Genomic DNA, 27,230 nt, shown 5'->3' on the forward strand with positions numbered 1-27,230 from the left:
GGAAGTTTTTGACCGACGCATGCTTAAAACAATCTCCGCTGTTTTCTTTTGGTCACGCGGAACTGTTGTTTATAAAGTCATTATAAAGTCATGCCTTTGCAATACATGTTTTGCAAAGGCATGGTGAATGGGCCAGTTAAACAACTGATCTGTCTCCAACTGATGAAGAGGCATTGGAGACTGCCAGAAGGTTCGAGGCAGCGTATCACATCTCCCAGGTCATGGGTTTGCACATTCCCACAGGTACAAAGACTTCATAAACAGTAAACCATGGCCGTTTTATATGCTGCTGGTTGTTGTGGACAACAAATGCTCTTCTATAGGCCACAGTGTATGTAGTGTAAGGTCTATGGTACATACAGTAGACCTTAGACCTTAATTTGTCACTATTACCCCCACGTGAGGCAAACATGCGCAGATAAAATACATTCATTCTAACAAGAGAGAAACGATATACAGAATTAGTGTTTATATGGTTATTAGCCACTAATATTTTCCTATTGAATGGAATATCAATGGTTTACACCAGACACCACCCCTATTAACCCAATTAATACAATCGGACAGGATCGGACCAGTCTCTTCCAGTTGAGGGGCTTACTTAAGGTATTTTTATTGTGATTAGTCTATAATTCTGACTAATAGTCGAATATTAGGGTCTAAGTAAACGAGGCTACAGAAAAAAAGAAACTACAAACACATTTGAATGACTACAGAGAAAATGTAAAATGTGAAATCTAATAAAAAATAAATAAAGCCATTAACATGAAAAAAAAAGTCTATGTACAGTATTATGTACTGTACATGTATTGATGGCGGTATGGTCATTTTTAAAGTGACGTCTACCTGTGTGCCAGGAGAGTTGATGTCTATGGGGTTGGTCCAGTCAGAGCTGGTGTGGTCTGAGGTGGTCTTCAGCAGCAGGCTGGGCAGGGACTCTCTCTGTCTGCAGTCTGGGAAGCTGGAGAAGTGATGGTAGAGTTCATGGTGCAGGGAGCAGCTGGCAGGCAGAGGACGGCAGTATACCTCAGACCTCGGGGCTTCTGACAGCAGGAGGGAGGAAGTATAATCATGTTAGTGTGGACGATGGAGGAAGCTAATGTATTAGTTCTACAAGGTAGGGGCAGGTCGATATATTAGTTTCGGTCAACAACATCGGTATTGGCAGTTATGCAGCCGACGTGTCCTTCTTACCACTTTCAACCACTTTAATTTGGGCATGTCATTATAGGTGATACTATAAAGGTTTTCAAAAATGTTCAAAAATAACAGGCCTGTTGAATAGGGCTTCAGTGGTTAATACAAATAGTTAGTTACGTTTATGTTAATTTTTTATCTATGACAATGTTTTTTGTGCTTACTTTTATATTGTTGTTTTTTTTGTTACAAGTTAAATAGAAACTTTAATCCAATTTAAGTTTGGATTTTTTGACAACATATCAGTGAAACATCGGTATTCGTGGTGGTCTAAGACTCTCCAAATCGGGATCGGACCCAGATATTTGGCATGGGTAAAGGTTTATGCATGTTTGGAGCTTGTCCCTACCTTTGACGTTCTCCTTCAGCAGCAGTGGGATAGGACACTTGTTGTGGATGAGCATTCGCGGGCAGGGGTCCTCATTCAGAGTGATGTATGTCACCCCGAGGTGTTCCTGGTACGTAAGCACCATGGCTCTGGAACAAACAAACACAGTAAACATGTCAACCAAACGACTATAAACCAGAACACACACCACACCCCTTCCCATCACATGTCTCACACACGTAATATCATAATTAGTCTGTTTTCCTGCTCCTGGAATGTGGCCATGGGCAGAGCCCTTTGAAACCCAACTTAACTCTAAACATAACCCTAACCATTTTAATGTAATCCTAAACATCTTTCTTAATCTTAATTTGTCAAATTCGACTATACTTTAGCTCTCAGAAGTATATATGAGATGAACACAAAGAGTGTGTGTGTGTGTGTTCGAGAGCACGTGGCATGCGCACACACACACACACACACACACACACACACACACACACACACACACACACACACACACACACACACACACACACACACACACACACACACACACACACACACACACACACACACACACACACACACACACACACACACACACACAACCCGAAGGAAAACATCATCAATCCAAGAACACAACATGCAGATGGATCTGTGAAGAAAGACATGCTTTCAAAATCACTTCTGTAGTCATGGGCTTAATTATGTTCTGTGTGTTCACTGCAGTAGGACAATTCCAACAGAGGAAGAGAGAGAGACAGACGGAGGAACAAAGATGGGAAAGAGAGAAAGAAAGGAAAAAAGGGAGAAGGAAAGAAAATGAAAAAAGGGAGAATGAAAGAGAAAGAAAGAAAACCACATAAAGATGTTAGATAGATAGAGAGAGAGGGAGAGAGACGTGGAGCATGTGAACGAGCAGAGCCTGACAGTGGAAATGATGAGGGCATTTCTCCCTGTGCTTCATCTCCAGTGTTTAACAGGCCGTGACTGAAGTGCAGGCCCTCTCTAACGTTATGTCCCGTGCCAACCGGGGGTTCTGTGCCCTGCGCTGACTGACTGTCACAGCCAGGACCCACCGACGCTCCACTTCACCCACCTGCTACTCAAGCCTCTGCCAGGGCTCGGCTTCACGGGAACCGACACACTTTGCCTCGGAAAATCTGGTCGGACGGGGGCGGGGAGGCTCCACGATGTAGGTCCAGAGAGGGCCCCTGCTGTGCCTGTCCCGGTTCCAGCCTCGGGCCCGGCGTCAGGTTTCGGAAGGCAGCTGAGGAGCATGAGTCTGAGGGGCGGCGAGGTCTCGACCTCTCCTTGGACGGTGTTTCGGAGGAGGTCCCAGCAGGGGACGGAGCAAGGCGTGGCTGGGACGTTCCCCTCCGAAGGAGCCAAGGTGAACGCTGCTGTGTCTGGGAGCTCACAGGGCTGGAGGAGAGGACACAAAATGGAGAAGATAAGTAAGGAGGTCATGCAGCGAAAGATAGAAGGAAAAATGCGGCAGGCGGGAGAAGAAAGGAGGGAAGAAGAAAGGACCATCAAATGAGATTTGAGAAGATGAGAGAAGTGAGGTGAGGTGAGAGGAGAACGGAGGAAAGCAATGGATTCGGGCGGGCAGGCAGGATATAGGAAGGGACAGCAAAGACAAGAGTAGAGGAATGAAAGAGGGATAGAAGATGCGAGTGGTTACAAAAAAGATACATGGCACGACCGCATTGTTATTGTACTCTCCTATTTCTCCCACTGAGCTTAGTGCTAAATTGGTAGCAGAGGAGCCCTGCTGCGCCAGTTTAGCAGCCAGTGATCAGTTGAGTAGTGCTGGATTAGACAGTGAGCATGATGAATAGCCCTACTAGAAAGGCATTCCTAGCCTTGTTTTGTGGTCTGTGTTATTGTTAAACCCATCGCTCTGCGTTTAGTTTTTTTAAGGTCTTTTTTTTTTTTTTTTTGTCAATTAGTGGCAACTGGCAAGCTCTGCCATCCTCCTTTAAGGGGATCTGAGGGCTTGTTAAATGACATCACTGCCTCGCTGCTCTCGTTGGGGACAAGCAGCAGATGAAAGCAAGGAGGGAAACCTGCATCCAATTCTGGGTGTTTGTCTAATGTCCCTGTGAAGTGCCATTGCCACATGGCGAGAGCGGAGGAGAGCGAGGGAGAGAGAGAGAGAGAAAGGAAGCAACATGATCTGATGGAAAACGGCTTGCTGCGTCCCTGCAGTGTGTGTATGGAGGGAACCGAGTGTGTGCGTGTGTGTGTGTGTGTGTGTGTGTGTGTGTGTACGTGTGTGTGCGTGTGTGTGTGTGTGTGTGTGTGATCCATCAGAAGATTCAGATGTGTGGGGTACTCAAGTTGTGGGGGCGTGTGTTCTCAGACATACATGTGTATGCACGCACAAACACGGGTGCATAAACATGAATGCACGCGCGCACACACACACACACACACACACACACACACACACACACACACACACACACACACACACACACACACACACACACACACACACACACACACACACACACACACACACATACATGACCATTAGCAGTCATTATGGCTATGAAGTAGCAGTGTGGAGGCTGCAGACCTCCAGAGGTCACACCAGTCATTCAGAGTGCTGGAGCTGACAGCCCACAGTGTTAAGAGGCTGAAAGGGGCTCAGAGGCTGGGCAGGCCTCACACAGTGGGCAGGCAGTGTGATGTCTTCCAGAATTAGTCTCAAATAAACAGATCATTATCCTCGTCATTGTAGCGCTCTCCCAGCACAAGAAAGAGATCAGTGTGCAAATTACAGTATCTCCTCATTAGCTCACCAGCCTGTAGTGACCAGTGTATACGGGATGTGTGTGCGTGTGTGTCAGTGTGTGTGTGTGTGTGTGTGTGTGCCTGTGTCACAACATTTGTGTCCATGCACAGCTGCATGTGTGTATTTTACCCGGTCATCTGTCCCCAGTGGCTGGTCAGACAACAGCGGTCTGTACTGTATTGCATAAGGAGTGTTGTTGACAAGAATGGTCCTGTCTTCTATCTGCAGTATCTGGATGCCGTGTCTGACCACAGACGACACGCAGAACTGACACACCTACACAGGAAACAACAGACAAACACACATACTGTAGCTTGAGTTTAGCTGAACAAATCTTACAGTATGTAGAGACGAGTGCAGATATACAACTCCATTGAACATGCCCCATTGAACATTCTCCTTTGCACATCCCCCATTGCTGCTAAGGGTTTTGCTAACGCTGATGATGTATAGATGTTTTATATCTTACCACGGATTCTATACAATATACCTGATACAAAATTATCCACCCACTACTAATTCTGAACATTCACTATTGCACATCCCACACTGCTGCTATTTTTTCTTTGCTGCTAAGGTTCCTTTTACATATGGTTTGGAGTGTGGGTCTTGTCTATACTTTTAAACCTTATTTCTATCTTTTCCTTGTTCTTGTTATTTCATTAAAATTCAGTGTTATTGTATTGCTGTTGTTGCTGCGCAGTCTTGTAGACATGTCTATTGCGGGCTGACACTACCTGTATGAGTGAGTAACAAATAAACCCTCTTGAAACTTGATTCTTCTTGAACTACATTGCTACATCTAGATTGTAGTGAAGAGAGGCAGGAGTTTGACAGATTGAAATGACAAATTAATTAAAATATATGAATATATCTTATACCGGCCGGCCTGACCTCTGACGTCACGCTCATGTCACTACGTCGTCACGCTCATGTCACCATGACTCTATAAGGAGTTCCCAATGCAGCTACGCCCAAATATGGAGCGTGTTGTCTAACCTCAATGTGTCGTCATGGCATCAGGCGCAAACAAATCAGTGAGCTCCATATATGGGCACAAAAGGGGCATGCCCATAGTATATACTGATGACATCAGGGATCTCCATATATGGGAATAAAAGGGACAAGGACTGACAGATACAGAGATCTCCATATATGGGCATATCAGTCGGATCGGTGGTGTGACGTATAGGTGTGAGGGCCGCGTAGCACCCCGAACCTCTAGTTTATCAAACTTCCAAGAGACAAAGAGACAGTAGAAAGAAATGCAAAACAACCGATGCATACCCCATGTCTAGACAATTGATTGATTGAATGAGGTTAGACGTACAGTATTCTGGCCCCTGACAGTTATAACATAATATCGTTTCCATCCCAGCACTACTGGCCACGGTATATAAAAAGATTGGAGGTTTAATGACCTTCTGTCTTCCAGGGAAGGCTCCCAGGGTGATGTTGGCCTCCACGCAGCCCTCCTCGTCCAAGGTGACCACCTCCGTTCCAGATCCCTCCTTCCAACGGGGAGAGGTCAGGTCGTGGACCAGTTTCAGTGCAGTAGACTTATGGACGGTGTTGGTGTGAGCCCAGTAGATGCCTATCTGAAAGGCCTCCTGGATGTGGGGAAGAGGGATAAGCAAGAAAGGAAGGAAGGAGAGTGAGGGTATTAGGGAGAGTGCCAAATGTCAAATCCACACCGTAAAATCCTGAGAGTTCATTATTACACACAGAATTACAAATGGATAAATCAACACTGAGGATTTTGCTGTGTTCAGACCAATTGACTGCAGCAACATTCTCTTACACCATTAAGACCTGTGGCCAATTCTACAAATGCCTTGTAAATCAATAGTCCTCACACTTTCAAGATTGTTCAAAAATGTTCAAAAATAGCAGATGACCAATCCTTAACATCCAAATTTGCTCTTACCCAGGTGTGCTGAAAGATGAATCCCACTTGCTCATAAATTGGAGGGGCATAGCCAATTATTTGTTATTAGCATAGGTAATGCCTCCTAGGGTAGATTTTGTGTGTGTTTGTTCTCTGACAGACACACAACTAAAAGACCAAGTGCTCTCTTGTTCTTTCTCTCTTTATCTGTCTGTCACTTTCTCATAACAGCTGGGTTCCATGGAAACAAGGCTGTGTTTATGTTTATGTTTCACAGGCTATTGCACATTTACAGCTTTTTATTTTGTTTGGGTTTGCTGAAGCGTATCACCCCTTATCCTTTGATACACTGCCTTCACACTTATCTCTGAGGTTAGTGACTTCAAGCTCCCCTTGTGTAGTATATGTGTGTGAGTGTGTGTGTGTGTGTGTGTGTGTGTGTGTGTGTGTGTGTGTGTGTGTGTGTGTGTGTGTGTGTGTGTGTGTGTGTGTGTGTGTGTGTGTGTGTGTGTGTGTGTGTGTGTGTGAGTGCGCGCATGCATGTGTGACTGATTGTGTTGTGATTTCCAAAGAGGGGAAAACCATCTGTAGATTTCTTGGTGTGATCTCAGAAGCGTGCATGAGAAGAAACGTGTGAGAATTCCACGTTTGGTGACAGCACTCGGCAGCAGATTAAAGCCTGATTTATACTTAGTTGCGTGGGTGTCGTGCTCCGAAAATAGACGATCTACAAGCTCAACTATTTTTGGTGCGCGACACTCGCATGCAACTACAGTAAGTATAACTCAGGCTAAAGGGAGAGCTGCTGCCATGCAAGTCCCTGTGAGAGACCTCTGGTGTCGAAATGCCTTCTGCAGGGTTTGAAACAAGGAAAGTAAGGGGGTGTCCCACTCTCAGGGACACCCCAGAGAGGCAATGTATTTGTCTGATCCAAAGATGAAAAAAAAGCCCCATGGAGTAACACAGTCCGATGAGCTCACTTTACTTTCACATTTTTTGTTTTCCATGGCAGATAAACAAGCCAACGATTTTGTCTCCATCTGTGTTTATCGATCCCATAGGAGAAATCTTACTGTCAAATGTTCTATCACTCAATCAAATGCTTTATTTTTCTGTCAGCATATGGCCAGGCTGCTTTTGTTATCCCAACGCAAAACCCCTACATGTGTCCAAGTGACAGAATGTTTGGTATGTTACATGTGCGTGGCTCATGGACACAATGGCAGGCTCATATCAGAATAAGGATTATTGTTATTGCCCCGTATGTTTGCACATACAGGGTATTTTGTTTCTGTGAGTTTGGTGCAGAATTTCAAGACGTCAAATAGATCAGTGATTCTCAACCTTTTTTAATTTCAAGGACCCCAAGGTTGATATTAGGCCACGTACTCCTATTTGATAAGATTCTTTCTTTGGGACCCCAATCTACACATTTTCTTCTCGAGTCCATAACAATCTCAAATGTCAATATGCCAATATCGAGCACAGGTCACAGCTGATTCACACTATATAATCCTCCTTGTTAAAAGTTAAAGACCGTAAGACTCCATTTGCTGGGTTGGGCGACCCGTACCCACTTGGGCATTAATGCCCAATGACAGCGAGTCCCTGGTTCGATTCCTGGCTAGCCCGACCATTTTGCTGCATGTCACTCCTTACTCACTTTCCGTGTTCCCTTTCTCTCTCCATTGTATCTATCAAATGACATCTCAGAAAAGCCCCCAAAAAAACCTTCAAGGACCTCTGGGGGGATCTCCCCCCAAGTTCAGAATCACCATAGGTGGATGGCCCACCTGGAAGTTGGGCGGGACGATGACCTTTCCGGCTGGTATCTGCAGTACCATGGTCTCTCCTTCAAACAGCCACAGGTCCCAGTGAGAGCGGTTGGCCAGCAGGGCCCAGGGCAGCACCTCCACCAGCAGAGTGTTCAATCCTGACTTCCAGCACGACAGCTTCACTTGCATGGGACTGTCCCACTGGGCCAGGGGCTCCAATACTGACCTGTGGAGGACAGTCAACACAATGTTATACTAGACGGCAGAACTGCACAGTAGAATCTTGGGAGTGTTAACCCATTCAATCCGAGAACGCATCTGTGTCATTTTAGATTTGAGCTATAATAACCATTATTTCATACTTTGGGCAGATAAAATAGCAGATATACAAGCTATGAGCGCTATGATCTGCTAAAAATAGCAGATCTACAAGCTCATAGCGTATGAGCTTGTACATCTGCTATTTTTGAAAAATCGTGAACATTTGTGCGAATCTTTGAATACATAATATTTTTGGAAACAACATTTTTTACTAAAATCTTTGCTTCTGGAGGTCCCTGGAACAAAATATTTTACGAATGTTCGCTTTAAGAAATATATATTCAAAGATTTGCACAAATTGTCAATTTTTTTCAAAGAATAGCAGATCTACAAGCTCATGAGCTTGTATATCTGCTATTTTTGGAATAGCCAAAGAAATCTGAAAATGACACCGGATTGAATAGATACATCTAACTCAAATGTTTCAGTTCATGTTTGACAAAAGGACAGTTTTTTAACCACATGAACCCTAGTGTCCCTATTCTGGGGGCAAATATTTGGCAATAATATTTGGTGTAGAGGGAGAAAAAGGAGCAGACCAAGTATAAAGCTGGAGAGAGGCAGGAGACATCCTCCTGACCTGTGGGCCACATGGCTCAGGAACGGTTGGTTCCCAAGGCTTCGGAATTATGTATAGAGCCCTGGGGGACTCCGGTCAACTAAGTATATATAGGGTTTTAACACTTCATTGTAGAATTATAATATATACTGTAAAAACACTGTAATTCAGTACAGAGTACACATATAATATGAGCATTCATAACAGCAAAACATCTAGCGCCGAAAAACATCCAACCTCCATGAAACATCCAGAACACTATCATTTGGGTCCATGTAATTTGGGCTAAAACGCATTTGTTACAAACCCACAAAAAAAAGAAATGAAGCGGTATACAGTTTCATACTGGGCATTTAAAATGTCCAACATACAAACACACTTCCCACACCAGTACAGACCATTAACACAACGGCAACAGCCAACGAGACCACACAAATACAGAGAAAACAAACAACTTATGGCAGATACAAACAGATACAAACAGAATGTGCCCAGGCATCTGGCGATGCCAACGGACCTGCACACATGTATAGACACAGACAAACATCGGGCAGACAAAACAGACACACACAAACAATTTTCCACCCATCAATTGACACCACAGTCGTTTCATGGCAATCATGGTCTCGTGAAGGCTAAACAGTGCAGAGTGTCAGAGGAGAGGCAAGAGACAAGCCGTACGCTCTCAGACTTCCACTGATGTTCCAAGGTCAATGGAGCATCAAAGGCTGACCCCGATTTACCTCGGCCTTCACGCCAGCTCCAATCCGTTCTCCTCAACCTACCCCTTCTCTCAGGCCCTGGACACATGCGCACAAGACACCCTGCTGTGAAATGCGTCCAAAAACAGCACTCTGCTCAAAGCAGTTCTTTATCATTAGCTGATGTGTGTGCACGTATAACGTGTGAGCATGTTTGTAGCCGTGGAAGGCGGCTGAACTCGAGGTTGAGGGCAGCGAAGTGCAGGGCCCATAAATCACATTATGGAGCTCACAAAAAGGTAATTGAAAGAAATGTGCTTAGCTGCTTCTGTCAGGGCCTGCCAGCACTGGAGTTCAGGCTTTCACAAGTGTGAATTCTGACAGCCGCACACTGCTCCACAGCCGCACACTGCTCCACACACGCGCGCACGCGCGCACGCGCGCACGCACGCACGCACGCACGCACGCACGCACGCACGCACGCACGCACGCACGCACGCACGCACGCACGCACGCACGCACGCACGCACGCACGCACGCACGCACGCACGCACGCACGCACGCACACACACAAGTGAACGCCTGCAGCTTGAGTTCACCCTCACCCCAACCACTACAAGATGTTTGTTTAATGATTACGGAGGTGCCTCGCTGCCATTAAAATCCCAAAAGAGAAAGAAAAATAACATTTACCACTTTCAACTTCCTTTGCCCCCCAAGACACAATATTTACACACTCCCAGCCAAGGAGCCCAGTGGTTTCTGTACAGTATGAGACAGCCTGGAACCTCTGTCCAAACACAGCACACCGTATCAAAGTTATCAGCAAAAAAATTTAATGTTAAATTAATAAATGCACGAATTAGACGGTAGATTTCACTTGCTGGCCAAGTTGTTAGAGAATTGTAGAGAGAGGAACCAGCGCTAATGATCCTGCACGGTAGTTGCACAGAGTCTTAAACCCTATACCCCCTACTGTTTTCACTCTACGCTAAATATCTTTGCCCCAGAATAGGGACGCTAGGGTTCATGTGGTTAAAGCAACACTGAGGATTTTAGTGTGTGACGGAGTCTTTTTCTTCAGTGGCAGGTTTCTGGGCTTCAGACAAACTGTCACATTCGTTGAGGGGGGAAATGTGCGTTGGTCTGGAGCTTTTGTTACTCAGGACTGGATCACACAGAGGAGAGAGAGAGAGATCTGATTGACAGAGAAACCCAACACCAAACCACTGGATAGCAGCTCGCCACCAGGCCTGACTGAGAAATAAAGAGAGAGAGAGGGAGAGTGTGTGTGTGTGTGTGTGTGTGTGTGTGTGTGTGTGTGTGTGTGTGTGTGTGTGCGTGCGTGCGTGCGTGCGTGCGTGCGTGCGTGCGTGCGTGCGTGCGTGCGTGCGTGCGTGCGTGCGTGCGTGCGTGCGTGCGTGCGTGCGTGCGTGCGTGCGTGCGTGCGTGCGTGCGTGCGTGCGTGCGTGCACAAGTGAACAAGTGAGAAAGATAGATAAAAAAGAGAGAGTGAGTATTATGTGTATGACAATTAAGGGGTAGTGATGTTCATTGCTGGGTGTGTGTGTGTGATGGTACAGTGTGCGTGCGTGTGTGTGTGTGTGTGTGTGTGTGTGTGTGTGTGTGTGTGTGTGTGCATATGTAAAGAAGAGAAGCCTGTGGAACCACAGCCAGACATATGGCCCATGTGTCCAGCAGACCCATTAGAACTCTTTGTAACAATGCCTCTATGAGAGCATGTGGGTGAGTGCTGTGCTGCTGCTATCAAGATGTGATTGCTTTGTGACAAAAGACGGTTCCCAGAGTGACGTGCGTGGACAGACCCACATGTGTGCACTGGTGTACAGTTAGAATCCACAGAGCGCATACATGAGCACATGCACACACACACATACATACGCGCGCGCACACACGACGCACGCACGCATGACGCACGCACACGCACACACACACACACACACACACACACACACACACACACACACACACACACACACACGCACACACACACACACACACAGACTCACTCTCACAAACAGAAACACATACACGCAGGCTTTTACAATCCTGTGCCAAGTTTTAACTACATGCAAGGCCCTGTGACTTGTGTGAGAAAGTGGGCCTGTGACAGAGTGACAGTCTTAATCTCTGGTCCACAGGGGACACCAGTGGGATTGCTGCTATCGTCTGAAGCACGGCACAGCATTGTCTGAGCCGTTACTGTTTTATTATGTGAACAAAGAGACAACAATAAAGCGAAGCCTCTCTCATTAAAGACCCTGTCTTGCGCAATGCTGCGCTTTGAGGGGGAATTCTGTGTGAGGCCTGCGATTACAAAAGCATGCTGGTGGGTCTTCGGAAATTCTCTTATGAAAGAGCCGTGACCTGATTTAATGCTCGCCACCGCAAGAAGTCCTATAATAAAGTTGAAAAAGAAAGAAATAATAAATGCTGACTAATTATGGAATATCATGAGTATCCTGGTGGCCTGGCGTGCATGCAGTGCCGCCTACTCATGACTTGGTCTCGCTCTCAACCTGTTTCGAGCGCCATCATCTTTACAATCTTTTTCCCCTCTGGTTTCCTGTTTGTCTCACAGCGTCCATGGTTAAAGGCAAGAGAATTCCCCTAAATAAAATCTTTTAAATATTTTTGGGAGGATTATAATCTGTGGGAAATCTGGAACAGGTCAGTGCTGTTCCCTGCATGCAGAGACTGGATGCACAACAATACGTTGTAATGAATTCCATAAACAACAATCTCAAACCAAACAAAGAGTCTTAGCAAGAAAAATATAACAGCACGCATTGAACATACTGTGCAAGCTAAATAAAATTAACCCACATTTCTAAAGAACAGAACACAAACACATTCACACGGACAAACAAGACAGGGTCTAATAAAGGGATTGTTTCATGTGGATCTCAGACTTCACCTATGACATCGGTACTATGATGTCAGTATCTCCATATTTGGGCAAGGTTTCAGCGCGATTCCACTGCCATTGACTAAATAATTTACTTAAAAAAATATAGGCTAAAGCATGTGGAAGGAAATGCAAGTTACTAGGGCTGTGAATCATTTGCTATCACACGATTCGATTCGATTCCGATTCCTGGGGTCACGATTTTCTTTCCGATTCAAAACGATTCTCGATTCAAAAACGTTTTCTTCCAATTCAAAATCATTTTTTCCCCCCCGATTCATTTACTCAAGTACTTTACTTAAGTACACTTTTGAGGAATCTTTGCTTTACTGGAGTATTTCCAATTTTCAATACTTTTACTTCTACCCCACTACACCTCAGAGGCAAATATTGTACTTTTACTCCACTACAATTATTTGAAAACTTTAGTTACTAGTTACTTTGCAGATATAAATGATTATATTATAAAACATACATTAACCACCCTATTCTATACATAGGCTATTTGAAAAAAGCCGATCTACAAGCTCACAACGCGCCGCATCGCGACACGTTGTGAGCTTATAGATCAGCTATATTCAAACATTTTAGTACTTATATTTTTGGTACTTTAAGTACATTTTGATACCAATACTTTTGTACTTTTACTCAAGTAAATTTTAAATTCCAGACTTTTACTTGTAACGGAGTATTTCTACATTGCAGTACTGATACTTTTACTTAAGTAGAACATTTGAGTACTTTTTCCACCACTGCAAATGAGACATAATATGATCACACACAAAATGCAGGTCACTGTTGTTGTTGCACAGAGTACCTGTCTGCATCTTTGCTGATGTAGGGCCATGGTGGATGAATGGACGTCTTCCGGCCGTAGAAGTCATCTAGGATGTGCTGAAGGTTGTCCTCTGTACCAGTCTTGTTTACAATCTGTTTGATCAGGCTGGTAGAGATGGGTACGGCGCAGTGGGACGCATCCTCTTCCTCCCTGGAAGACGGAACACAAAAACAAATTTGATAAAAAAAGGATACAGACCTACTGTACTGTAGATATGTGACTTTGTAGGTTAACATTAGTCATTGTGAAACATTATTAAACAATTGATTACATTTACAATTACATGCAGAGTAAAATCAGGAATTTTAATGAAACTCTGAGAAAGTAAAAAATGGACATGGTCTTGATGTTACTGTTTAGTAGATGAGATCTATTAAACCTCATTTCTGTGAGACATGATGTTATATTGTTGTTATATTGTCATGTTGTTTACAGGGTTGTTCCTGTCACTTAGTCTGTTACAGAAACAATGTTAACATCTTTTTGCATGATGACACAGAACAAGACGTCTCTTGACAGTAACTGATAGTTCACATGGTTCTATTCACAGTGCAACTGCACTGACCTCCTGTTAAACTCTTTTGACTTTCCCCTCAAAACCCAAACAGGGTTCAATCTCTCCTTAAGTTTTTCCCTGACATGCAGTTTTCTCTTACAAAACACTAATTCACAACAATCACAGAGGAAGCTCAACAGCAGTAAATAATCCTATTGGATACTTTAGCCCCAGACACTGGTCAATTACGGCTTCGCAACAACAAGTTACAAAAAAAAAAAACTCTTAACAAACTCCAAACAGTCTAATAGCCTCCTCCGTCTCTGGGCAGCATCCAGTTCCACTTGGCCCAGAGAAGCGGCCCCCTTTACCCTGGAGCAACAGTTTATTAATAGAGCCCATTGTGCTATAAAAGGAACACAGGGGCGCTTGGTTATGGATCTGGGGGAAGACAGAGGAGAGGGACAACGTGCTGACAGGAAGCTTTTCATCCCGGGCCGGTTCCTGAGGGGGGATGCTGGAAGAGGCTTCTGATTCTAAGCCCCCGTCTTCTAATGTGGCGGCCAATTCCAAGAGAGGGGACACAGCAGTTATGGTTAAGACTTGTCTGTCTGTCTGTCTGTCCGTCCGTCTGTCTTTCTGTCTGTTGTGTCGCAGACCGCAGCTCCGCTCTCTACCTCGTCCATTAGAGGACCACAAATATGTGTAATTACAGGAAGGAAAGACGAGCTGCTGACCAGCGAACATTCAAGATTGGATCCGTCCTGGTGTTCTGGGGCTGGGGGAGGGAGGGGAGGGTCTGTGTATGGATTCTGAGGACAAGGTTTATGTGCGCTGAAGGGGCATTTAGAACAGAGGGTTTGGGGTGGGGTGGGGGCTTGCATGAATTGAGTCACATGAAGGGATAGATTGAGGAGGGGGATGAGGGATGGTCGGGTACTGTATGTGAGTTAGTGTGGTGAGAGGTGGTTTAGACAGGGGGACAGACTGTAAACACACAGAGCATTGTGGTTGAAATTCAGAGAGACAAGACAGTTAGTTGTTTTTCATAGAGCTTTCTTTTTTGTGTACGAGAGAAGGATTTATCTGCGCGCCAACAGAGTCCAAATATATCCCCAGTCGCTGTATGGCCACTGTGGTTCCTTTATGGCAGTTCAAATCAAAACAAACTTTGCGACCAGATATCTAAACACCAAACAGTTACCACCACCAAAACTCTCTCTGGGGGAGTCAATTACACCCAACGTTTAACTCTGTTTATTCAGATCACCACCAGTTGCTACCAAAACAGGGACTTCTCTGCCAGGGATCCACGCAACAAAGGGAAAACAACACAGATTGCAGATGTCCAGATAACAAATACAGTAGTAACATCAATAATACTGTGTGCACATGTGGTTAGCACAGTGGGGAGAGCATGCCATTCAGGCCTACACTGTACATGTGCAATCTCCTCAGGGGCACCATATGAAAAATGTAAGCCCTCACATTACTGTAAGGCACTTTGGGTGCACAACGCCCTTGCACAAGGCTCTGGCATATACTCTGACATGTTAGTGTCAGATTAGGGACAGTTTGAGAATGTGATGATATATGGCTGAATCGTCTCATTATGTTTCAACCGAATTTTGATCCAACCAAACACTCAATGTCTCAGAAAATGACTTGTGTAAACCGCCTGTCGGATTATTGGATCGTTCCAAAAGCTTGAATTCGCAATGGCTTATGATCGAGCACGTTCGCTGTGAGATATATTTGACCATCGGAAACAATGACACAAGGATGATGTTATCAAACATTTGTTTCGTGATAGCAGCAGGATACCAGATGATCTGTCCAAGCTAGGGCGCTGACTGAAACCGACTGAGACAGAGAAACAACTACAGTGATGTATGTGACAGGCTCTGCTAGTGATGAAGTGGTGGCTGTCACACTCACATTGGCATGGGCAAACACGGCTGACCGAGATCATCACAGGCATGGGACCACACACAGACACGATGACACAAACACACACACACACACACACACACACACACACACACACAGGATTTATCCACCCACGCAAACACAGACATACACACACATACACAGAAACCTCTGACATACAAACAGATCGCACACACCACATGCGTGCACTTTATGCGCATGAACACAGTGCGCACATGCACACGGGTATACACACACACACAGACGCATAACGAACACGGGGCCAAAAGCCTGCTCTCCGTTAGGGCCCCTATCTAAATGAGGTGTAATTATGGCCCAACCTGACATGTTGGAATGAGAACCGTGTCTCCGAAGCTGCCAAGCTGGCCTCCTTTCTCCCCTGAAACACGCCTGGATTCCACTGGATCAGGTCTACACGCTGGCGCACAGATATCAGAATGTGGTGTGAGGGAACGTTAAGTAAGTGTGTGTCTCTGCAGTGCTGCTAAATGGAGACATAAAACGCCTGTTACGGGAGACGAGAGTCAGACTCTGTCATCAGCAGGGTTATGATCCGGTCCATGATGACATAATACCAGTCTGGAAGACGTGCGCGTTGCTGTGAGCATTGCTGATACTGGCAAGGGTTGCTACAGATGGCAAAAACACACTGCTAGGACTGAGAAGAAGTCCCTTCTGACATCAGACCCTCCATGAAACTGTCGGGTTGAGCGGCTCTCATCCCGAAGATGACATGTCATCACTGTGGTTAACGCATTTTACTTGGAAGAAAGGATGACATATTCATCCTGTGTTCTTTTATACATAGTTCACCTAGACAGGAAAAAAGAAACCGAGCGATAGGATACAGTGTAAATGGTGTGTGTGTGTGTGTGTGTGTGTGTGTGTGTGTGTGTGTGTGTGTGTGTGTGTGTGTGTGTGTGTGTGTGTGTGTGTGTGTGTGTGTGTGTGTGTGTTTTGTTGAAAAACATGTATGACCATCTCTCCCTCTGTGTGCCGCAAACAGCCAGCAAAGTGCGAAGTTCTGTCCAAATCGCAAAATTTGTATTCCTAGGATGAGCGGGGCCCGGGAGCGCTTACTTCCGGACACCCCGACGGAGGCGAGCCGTCTGAAGCGGACTTGAGCCACGAGAGGCATCGCCGAGTGCGCTCAGGCGAGCGAGTCGGCGTACGTTGCAAAGTCCGCTTCAGCCGACTCAGCGCCGTTCGAGTTGTCACAGAATCGTAAATCATCCCCCCCCTAGTCTCAGTACCTCCGACACGTCAACTCCGCCTCGCGCGCGGTCCAAGCGAACACAGCCGAGCGCTCCCTATCCCTGTTTCAGCCAATCAGAGACCGTGTCTGGCCCCGCTCATCCTAGAGAAACAATGATCGCGTCCAGATGAACCCATCACAGAAACTTGAAACAGAAACATGTCCATTATCCTACAGCTATAGTGATATGCAGGCATTTCCTACTTTATTGGGCAAGTTCATTCAAATCAAGTTACTGTCTATCAAGTAACCACCAAGCTTTTATAACAGACAAAACATTTGGTCCCTTTTTGCGATTTGTTTTCCCAATGCTGTCAAAAGGCTTAATTGGTCCCCTTTTCCTACCCTGTTGCCTCCATAAATCTATATTTACGACCAACTAATGTACATTAGAGCATAAATTGAGTTCTCTCTCACACTGCATTTAACTTATTGAGTGCCATTAACGTGTTTCACGTGTTTGTACCGCTATGGCGCAACGTGCCAATGACGTGTTTGACGTGTTTTTGAAAAAATTGTAAAAAAAAATAAGATTTTTTTTTTTGTTTGTTTTTTGAAAAACATGTTCAGAACCCAAGATATCATCATCTGAAGATTTGCAGCTCCATCCACTGCTTGTTTAACTTAGAACTGAAAAAGGCTTTATATCGCTTCCTAAGCACTTTTTTTTTACTTTGAAAAAAACTCTGGCACTGGGACAACATCATTCTGAAATAATTCTGGCAATTCTGGCACTCAATGAGTTAAATGAGTGTAAATTAAGCTGTCTAGGTAACTGCGCCGTCTGAAGAGTCAAGTCCAAATGGGAAGACCTCTGTTACTTCATAGCTGGCAGTGACAAGATAAACACATTCATAACGAAACATAATAATTGATTGATTTGTGACAGAACGACTCAAGCAGAACAGAGATGAGGACACATAAAAGGCTGTTTTTTTTTTCTTCACCTGGCTTGGAAGGTGATGTGGTGCGTGAGGTCTGCCTCTGTGTTCAACATGGGTTCCTGGTGGCCTTGGCCTGATATCAGCTGACTCTCCCTGAGCCCTAGACTCCTCTTCTCTATGTGAATGATCACTGGCTCCGGCAGGTGACTCCTCATCACAAACAATGGACTGAACACCACCTGATAAATAGGGCACACAGCCACACACACATAGACACACACACACGCACATGCAAGCACATGCATGCATATGCATGCGCACACACAGCCATAAGAGAAACATACACAGAAGAACAAACACAGACATGTTTGTAGGACAATAAACTGACCGGAATGATGAAAAAAAAAACTTGATATTCTGATATCAGATCAGTTATTATGGTATTCCAATGAGTGTACTTTATATCCCATGTTTTTTGTGTGAATGATGACATCATTGTGCTTCAGTAATCAATAACATTTTATAACCTTTAACATATTGCTTCCATTACCTAGTGGAAGCTGGAGAAGACTATGGGTAATTAAACACTGTTGTAATTATACACTTCAGCAATTATAAACAGTGCGTGTTAATCTCACAGTTGGTGGTTCAACGGAAACACCCCAAAATAACAACGCCATGTTTCAAAACAAAACACCAAAGTTATGTGCGATGGATTACTCAATGAAAATGATGGATAGATATCTATGTTGGAATTTGACTATGTGATAGTGTGATAGTGTGTGTGTGTGTGTGTGTGTGTGTGTGTGTGTGTGTGTGTGTGTGTGTGTGTGTGTGTGTGTGTGTGTGTGTGTGTGTGTGTGTGTGTGTGTGTGTGTGTGTGTGTGTGTGCGCGCGTGCGTGTGTGTGTGTGTGTGTGTCTGCATGTGCTTTCAAGGACACTCACAACTCTCTGTTGCATATGAGAGTCAGGTTCAATGGTGATGAGGGTACACCACACGTAGAGCAGAGAACCACTGGAACAAGGCACCTGCAAGGTGAGAAACCATCTGTTAATGTCTCATCACGTACAGCATCAATCCACTCTAACTATGGCAAATTCCTCCCATTTACTGTAGAAGTGTATATAGTCCCTGTCACTTGTTGGTCTTGGGGAGGGTATAGACAACCACGTCTCCTCCGATAAGACGGCTGCTTCTTTTCACCTGACAGTGAGGTGTTTCACCAGGAGGCGTAACGCGTGTGGAGGAACACGCAATCCCTCCCAACAGGTCCCCCAACCAACCTGTAGGAGTCACTTTCTCCCCTGCCAACTTCCCACAAGCACGGTCAATTGTGTTCGCTTGAGCCCCAGCCAAGCTGGAGGCACCATGGAGGAATCGAACCCCAGTCCCCACGGTGGTGGGCAGGAACTTTACCCCTGCACCACACGGCCGGCCAACTGTGACAAATCACTTGTAATCAAATTTATTTAATGCCCTTTTAAGGCACATTTAGTTTACACAGCTTGGCAGGTGATGTGACAAGGAAATCTAATTATTGTAACAATGGAGTTGCGATAGATGTCTTTATTCTCAGGAGTCAAGGAAATAAATTCAGCCTGTGTCAATCAAGGACAGGCCAACTGGTTTGCTTGTATTTGTGGTTGGTTACAGAGACATAATATGGGTATCTGATGACAAAGTTTGCCCTTGCTGCCTCTCTGTGATTGACATCATGTTTATGGCCAAGTGTCAGAAACACATTATCATGTTTTGTCCCCAGAAGACACTGGCCTCTTGGTCTCTTCCAACAGTTAAATGCTAAGGCTCTGCAAAGTGCTCTGGGGTTGTCAAGCGCTATGACACGGCCAGAGGCGGCCTGACAATTTCACTGTTAGCAACTGGATAATAAGCTATTAAAGAGTAGTTAGTGAGTACGATTTAAAAGCTGAGAATGTGCCCTCTAAAGGCTGAGCACTCTTAATGTGTCACTGGTATTCGTCCCCCTTTACCCCTAGCTCCTCGTTAAAGCCTCGGGATGCCAAGGCACGTTACAAGTGGCCTAATTTACGACAGGCCGGGGACTTCATTTACTAGGGGAGGGGGTTGGTGGGGGGTGGGCTCCAACACGTTGGTCCTCATAACAGCACATTTCTCTCTCTCTCTCTCTCTCTGAAACACTCCGGGTCTGATCATACAGGAACACTCACTTTGAGAAATAAGAAATAATAAGGTCAGAATGACCTTCCGTACATGGCCAGATGTTAAAGATAAACAACAATGAGATGGCAGAAAGAGACTTGGTTAGTGTAAAAGGAAGGAGAGATAAAAAGCAGAGGTTAGTTAAGTGGGACGAGAGAGGAGATGGATGAGAACATGAATGCGTGGGCAATGGAGAGGATGAAAGAGAGAGAGAAAGAGAGTTTAAGTACACAGAAAACAGACACAGATGGGGTAGCAGAATGAGAAGCTGGAAGAGGTGGTGGGAACGATAGACCCAAGAGGAGGAAGTAGAGAGATATGAGAAAGATAAATGAGAGAGAGGATGACAGAGAAACATAAAGGGGGAGACAAGAGTGAAATGGAAAGACAAAGATAGACAGAAGTGAGATCTGGGCTACTCGTCTCTCTCTCTCATTCAGAGCCAGCCTTCCATTATGTGCAATGAATCACTGATCACAGGAGACAACAGTCATCAATGTCCTTACGCATGCACACACACACACGCATGTGCACACACGCATGTGCACACGCACACACACACACACACACACACACACACACACACACACACACACACACACACACACACACACACACACACACACACACACACACACACACACACACACACACACACACACACAGAGAGAGAGAGAGAGAGAGAGAGAGAGAGAGAGAGAGAGAGAGAGAGAGAGAGGAGAGAGAGAGAGGGAGAGAGGGAGAGAAGGAGAGGTAGGGGGACATGGAGAGAGAGTGGTAGGGGGACAGAGAGAGAGTGGTGGGGGTACATGGAGAGAGAGAGTGGTAGGGGGACAGAGAGAGAATGGTAGGGGGACAGAGAGAGAGAGAGAGAGAGAGAGAGAGAGAGAGAGAGAGAGAGAGAGAGAGAGAGAGAGAGAGAGAGAGAGAGAGAGAGAGAGAGAGAGTGGTAGGGGGACATGGAGAGAGAGTGGTAGGGGGACAGAGAGAGAGTGGTAGGGGTACATGGAGAGAGAGAGTGGTAGGGGACAGAGAGAGAATGGTAGGGGGACAGAGAGAAAGAGAGAGAGAGAGAGAGACAGAGAGAGAGAGAGAGAGAGAGAGAGAGAGAGAGAGAGAGAGAGAGAGAGAGAGAGAGAGAGAGAGAGAGAGAGAGAGAGAGAGAGAGTGCACAGACAACTGAATATAAAGAGGAGAGAGAAGTTGGCATTGTTCCAGCAGTGTGAAAGTGTGTTCAAAGCATTCCTCCTCCATTGCCCACATATCAGCCAGTGTTTCCTGCCTATGGTTAGTGTTGTTATGAGAGCGTATAAACTGTATTTTCTGCCTCTCAACATCTCGGGGGTTACGGGTTGGAAAGTGGAGGGCCTTTGAAGGAAGAGGCCTATCTGACATGAAGATCTCAATCTGCTCTCTACTGGAGTAGCAGCAGCAGAATGGAGGCTCTCTGCCACTGTGACCACCCAGGAGACTGCGGAGAAGAGAGAGAGAGAGAGAGACGGGGATCCGGTCGCACTTGGTGGTCTTGTCACCGGCTCTAAACATAAGACACTGGAAGAGTGTGGACTGTGGCGTGCACTGTGTGTTTGAATGAGCTCGTGCGTGCGTGTCTGTCTGTCTGTCTGTCTGTCCGTCGGTCTGCTCTTTCCATCGGTCTGTCTTGCCCACCTAAGACTGACATATTGGACGACCCTATACTGCACTATAGAGCTCCAACAGCTGCTGTACTGTCCGTGAAAGTGTCTGTTTTACACATACGTACAGTATGAGACTTATAAGAGGGTGATGGGGGACCAGGTGAATACATTATAATACCAGCAATACAGAACTACTGCACCAGATACCAGACATACCATATTCTGCAAATGCATACATTCTGGAGTGCTTAGTGGCTGACATACTGTATGCTGCTTGTGAGACAGGACTCAAGTTCGAATCAGACTCCCGTACACTCATGTCTCTCCTCTCTCTGAACCTTATTTCTTGTCTCTCTACTCTCTCAAATAAAGCATACTCCCACAAAAAGAAAAAGAAAAAAATAAATCTATAAAAAATAATATAGTGTCTTGCCCACCTAGTATGAGCTTTGCAAGCAATTCTAGTTATTAGTACCAGATGAGTTGGTTTGTTACCATACCTGTACCACAGAGCTGGTGCTGTCCTTCTGCCTCTTCTCCAGCCGTACGTCCTGGGACCAGTCCTCGTCTCCCCTGGCCCTCACACACAGCTCCGTCATCTCGGCATCCTCCAGGACGTAGGACGGCAGCTTGGCTCCCGCCTCCAGGCAGTCACAGTGCTCCCTGACTACCGTCTGGCCGTCTGGCCCCACGTAATGCTGCACCACCCGCAATTCAATGTCCTGACCCAGGTAGCTGCACATCACCTGGCGCCCACAGATGATAATCTGGAGGGGGAGGGGAAAGAGAAAGAGACAGAGGGGGAAAAGGGAGGGGAGGAACAGTGGGAGATTAGTCAGAATTACTCTTGCACAGACAGACGATCAGAGATCAGGATTAGTTTTCAAAGCAGTGGCTATAGGTTTGTTACCGTTGGTTTTCTCCGGCATCCAAGCGCATTCATTGAATTTAGATTTCCCCAGACATACTGTAGCAGCAGGCGGAGATCTCTCTGGTTGTCTGGCTATGCGAGACTAAGTCAAAATGAATGGCATTAAAATCTTGATGTACTGTATATAGTACATCTGCAAAGTGTTGCATTCAAGCTGCATATGAACTTCATTAAATGTCACTGCTCAGAGCAAGGAGGCAGTAATATGATATCGCGAGAGAAGCCATTGTCAGGGATCTGATGAATCAATGATGGACCGTCATTTCCGCTGTTACTATCTTAACTCTTAGGACTGCAACTATCTTTTATAAATCAACACAAGAAAATGTGAAATAATTTTTCATAATCGACTAAATAGATTAGTCTGATTAATCACGCCCAATTTTACATTTGTTGTGCAAAAATAGCAGACGCCACATCGCAACGCGCTGTGACCTTGTAGATCAGCTATATTTGCTCGTTTTTAAACATTCCGGAAAAAAATAGAAAATTCAACCCCCCCATAAATGTTTAGTATTATTGATTAAATCAAATAGTTGCAATTAACTGTTACACCCCTAACTCTTACTGTCCTTAACTTTCATGTACAGTAGGAAATTATTTTGGTGGAATCAGTAAAGAGTTTGTTCAGTCTTAACAGAAGGGGTGCACATTGATTGTTTTGGATTAGCAGCAGGTACATGTGGTGCTGTAAGTCAGTGGCATAGATCAGTACAGTGCTGCTGTTGGCATCACATCTTAAAGCTTTCTCACTGGCTGCAACTGCTGGCTCCAAACTCCCCTCACCGTCTAAATGAGTCCCAGGGACGCTCTATTCTGCAGCCTGCCTGCTGCAGTCTCTGTTCTTATCAAAGGCCTGCTCTATAGAGGCTGACTGCTGCCTCCATGCCTGATGGTCTTCTAAGGTCACTGTCTGTCACACACACACGACCTCTCCTGGCGTTTCAGCATTTTCCATTCTTTTCGTGTCACGTAGTGCATGCATGCGTGCACACGCACTAGAGGCCTTTTCCATTCTTCTCATGTCACGTAGTGCACACACACACACACACGCACACGCACGTACGCACGCACGCACACACGCACGCACGCACGCACGCACACAGCACGCACCCGCCAGGCCAACCCACAACCACCAGGGAACCCTCACATGGGGATGACACATCTAATTGAGCTCAGAATTGGTTGTTTCCACCACCATTTGTGTGTGTGTGTGTGTGTGTGTGTGTGTGTGTGTGTGGTGTGTGTGTGTGTGTGTGTGTGTGTGTGTGTGTGTGTGTGTGTGTGTTTCACAGTTGTGGCAGTGATAATAATCTTGCGGAGAAAGATCTTGGCCTCTAATGACTGAAGCCTCCTTTCTCTTGGTCATCAATCATTTATTTTATATCCCTTCACAGACCCCTCGCTGACGTCACCAGATAATGTTAGCACACGCGAGCAAAAGTGTAAGGGTCTGTTTTTAAGCTCTCAGACTTAAGTTAACAATCAGGATTTTGCTGTGCACTCGGTCTCTGGCTGTCCATCATATCACTCTCAATCAAGTAAGTACACAGATGGATGTAAATAAGAAAGACAATTAAGGAAGGTGACAGTGCACAAGGATGGGGATAGAGAAAGAGGGATACAGAAAAAAGGGGGAGAGAGAGAGAGAGAGAGAGAGAGAGAGAGAGAGAGAGAGAGAGAGAGAGAGAGAGAGAGAGAGAGAGAGAGAGAGTAAGGTTAACCAATTTCAACCTTTTTTGGGCCTCACTATAGACAAAACATTTAAAACAATGTATACATCCTATATTAAAATGTATATTAAAAAAACCTAGTGGGTGGACTTCCTGTTTATCTGTGTCCCCTTCTATCACTAGTTGTACAATTGCCTCCACATTATGCACAAATAACAATGCGTGCCATGGAAATCCAACTCACTACATGTCATGCTTGCAAATTTCATACTTTCCGTATACTTCGTATTTTACTACATGATTACGCAATATTTCCGACCGGAAGGGCTCTTACGCGCACGCGTGGAGAGACACGCTTTTCGCTCACTTCTGCAGCAGCAACAGCAAATTATTACTTTGGTTGCCTTATTTTCTTTACTTGCTAAGAAATTGCGCTTACTTACTTTCACTCCAGTGTGGACATAAAGGCATGCGATCTGCCTTTTCAGAGAGATCGTATAGATCGCGATACAGCAAGTGTGTGTGTGTGTGTGTCGCTTCAGACTGTATTGACTTACGGCCGTGTGTCTGTCTGTGAGTGAGACACACACACACACACACACACACACACACACACACACACACACACACACACACACACACACACACACCACACACACACACACACACACACACACACACACACACACACACACACACACACACACACACACACACACACACACACACACACACACACACTCATGCGCTGTGTAACTGCAAAAGTGCACAGTTAATCTTTTGGAATATGAGGGAATAACTGACAACATTATTTACAGCCTACTGCTCTGTGTAGCCTATAAGTCATTAATTAAAAGGCATGTTTGTAAGAACTTTCTTTTGATAATTGAATGGCATTCTGCATTCTATGTTAGATTAGATTTTTACAAATGAGGGCCCAAACACATTTTTTTTACAATTACATTTAAGCCCCAATATCCTATATTAAAATTGGCTTAAGTTAAAGGGATAGTTCACCCCCAAAATGAATTTTTTTCAATCAATTACACAAGAAGTAGTTACACACCCCATGAAGACTTGAATTCATGGAGATTTTTTAGTTTTTGTCTCATTCCTAAGCCAATAATTTGATGACCGGCGGTGGCTCCGGTAGGAGACTCAAAGTGTCAACTTTGAGTCTCCTACCGAAGACATTAGCATCTTTCTGCCAAGAAAATACGATTTTTGAATACGTTTTTTAGTGAACTATCTATCCCTGCAACACATTCCACGCCAGAGTTTAATCTCATAATGTACTCACCAGTGCCAGTGTTTTATTGTTGTTTTTTTGTTTTCTTCACGTCGCCACAGACAAAGTTAAATCCGCTAAAATCGTGCATTCAACTATTTGTAAACAAACAAGCGATCCGTCGGAGTAGAGCAGTGAAGACCGCATGAAAATCCCATCCGCCATCTTGTAGTTTTATGTTAAACAGCGATCAGCGACGAGAAAAACTACAACTGAGAAAATGGCGGATTGGTGTCAGATTTAGAATGGAAGTGGATGGGATCGGAAAAAACGGATCCCGGATAATTCCGTTTCCGGTGGTGCTACAATGAAATGTGTCGTATCAAACGAAAAAAAGTGCAATGTGAACTTCACGTAGATCTACGCGACTGGCACGTGGCGGCTTTAAATAGGTTCGCGTAGATCTACGCGACTGGCACGTGGCGGCTTTAAATAGGTTCGCGTAGATCTACGCGATTGGCACGCAATGTTTTAAGGGAGGACCGGCCGGCCAGCAGATCTCCATATATGGGCATAAAAGGGACAAGGACTGACAGATATATAGAGATCTCCATATATGGCCATATCAGTCAGATCGGCGGTGCGAAGTAGCTGTGAGGGCCGCGTAGCGGCCCGAACCTCTAGTTTTATAAAATAGCTACAATTTCAGATATACAAGTTTTTAGACAGGCTACTTTAGCTATTTGTTGTACGGCAAAGAATATTGGGCTTAAGCTGTTAATTTGTGTACAAACAGGAGGTTCTCGACACCAGTCATAAAATAACATCATTCACATCTGCGTAGGGGGAATTCACAGGCAGCCATGTCCTCCAACGACAGTGACATGATGCATCTAGATTCACATCTCTCAGACAATAATGCCTGAGAGCCTGAGTGTGCGAGCGAGTGTGTGTGCGTGCATGCGTGCAGACAACATACATATGTATATTTATACGAGGGGGATTTTTCAACAGCGGTCGACAGAAGGCTGCAATATGAACAATAAAACGGGACACCATTATAAAACACAGGAGGAAGGCGACAGACAGAGAAAGAGAGGGAGGGAGGGAGAATCCAGTAGTGTAGGGAATGAAACCAACCCCCTGTCCCGCCCGGCAAAAAAAAAACACACAACAAAATGAGGTATGTTCACGCAGGCGTGAGCCAACATCCTCCTCAGTGGAGGCCGCTGTCCTCGTCTGAGGGTTTGTGTTGTGGATTGGATGTGACCAACACTCATAACCTATCATTGGATCCAATGGGAACAAGATGTAAACCCAGCCGGCAACAGGCTGAGATAGGAATGCAAGAAAGGCCGAGTCTTGTTTTGTCTGTGGGGCCAGGGGGACGACATGTGTGACACTTGACAATATTTACATAACAAAGTGTCACCGCACTCATCCGATGGCATCTCGCTTTTTGGGGAATGAAAAAAGTTACATTTGGAGATGGGGGTTGGGGGGTGGTTGGGGTTCAAACACGGTTTCTCAGATTTCTTTCCACTGTGTGTAAAGTGGCAAGCTTTTCGTTAACACGGATCACTGGCGCTCTAAGACAAACACATTGTCTGTGTTCTTCTGTGTGGTGAAAACAGGCCAAATATCCTTC

General features: G+C 45.2%; 1 protein-coding gene across 4 annotated transcripts in view; it reads right to left on the minus strand.

The window, feature by feature from the left end:
• Positions 1-27,230, minus strand: part of vps13b (vacuolar protein sorting 13 homolog B) — a 449,591-nt gene that overhangs the window by 26,383 nt on the left and 395,978 nt on the right. For all 4 annotated transcript variants that reach the window (XM_080427213.1, XM_080427214.1, XM_080427212.1 and 1 more), the window contains exons 48-57: positions 22,251-22,517; positions 18,877-18,960; positions 17,994-18,169; positions 13,325-13,495; positions 8,016-8,223; positions 5,756-5,944; positions 4,464-4,610; positions 2,628-2,953; positions 1,547-1,674; positions 847-1,043 (exon numbers count right to left, since the gene is read on the minus strand). In XM_080427213.1, coding sequence (XP_080283339.1) covers positions 847-1,043; positions 1,547-1,674; positions 2,628-2,953; positions 4,464-4,610; positions 5,756-5,944; positions 8,016-8,223; positions 13,325-13,495; positions 17,994-18,169; positions 18,877-18,960; positions 22,251-22,517 — 1,893 coding nt within the window. The remainder of the gene's footprint in view (positions 1-846; positions 1,044-1,546; positions 1,675-2,627; positions 2,954-4,463; positions 4,611-5,755; positions 5,945-8,015; positions 8,224-13,324; positions 13,496-17,993; positions 18,170-18,876; positions 18,961-22,250; positions 22,518-27,230) is intronic.

The sequence above is a fragment of the Gymnoscopelus braueri genome (genome assembly GCF_963280865.1).
Source record: "Gymnoscopelus braueri genome assembly, chromosome: 4".
Taxonomy (NCBI): Eukaryota; Metazoa; Chordata; class Actinopteri; order Myctophiformes; family Myctophidae; genus Gymnoscopelus; species Gymnoscopelus braueri.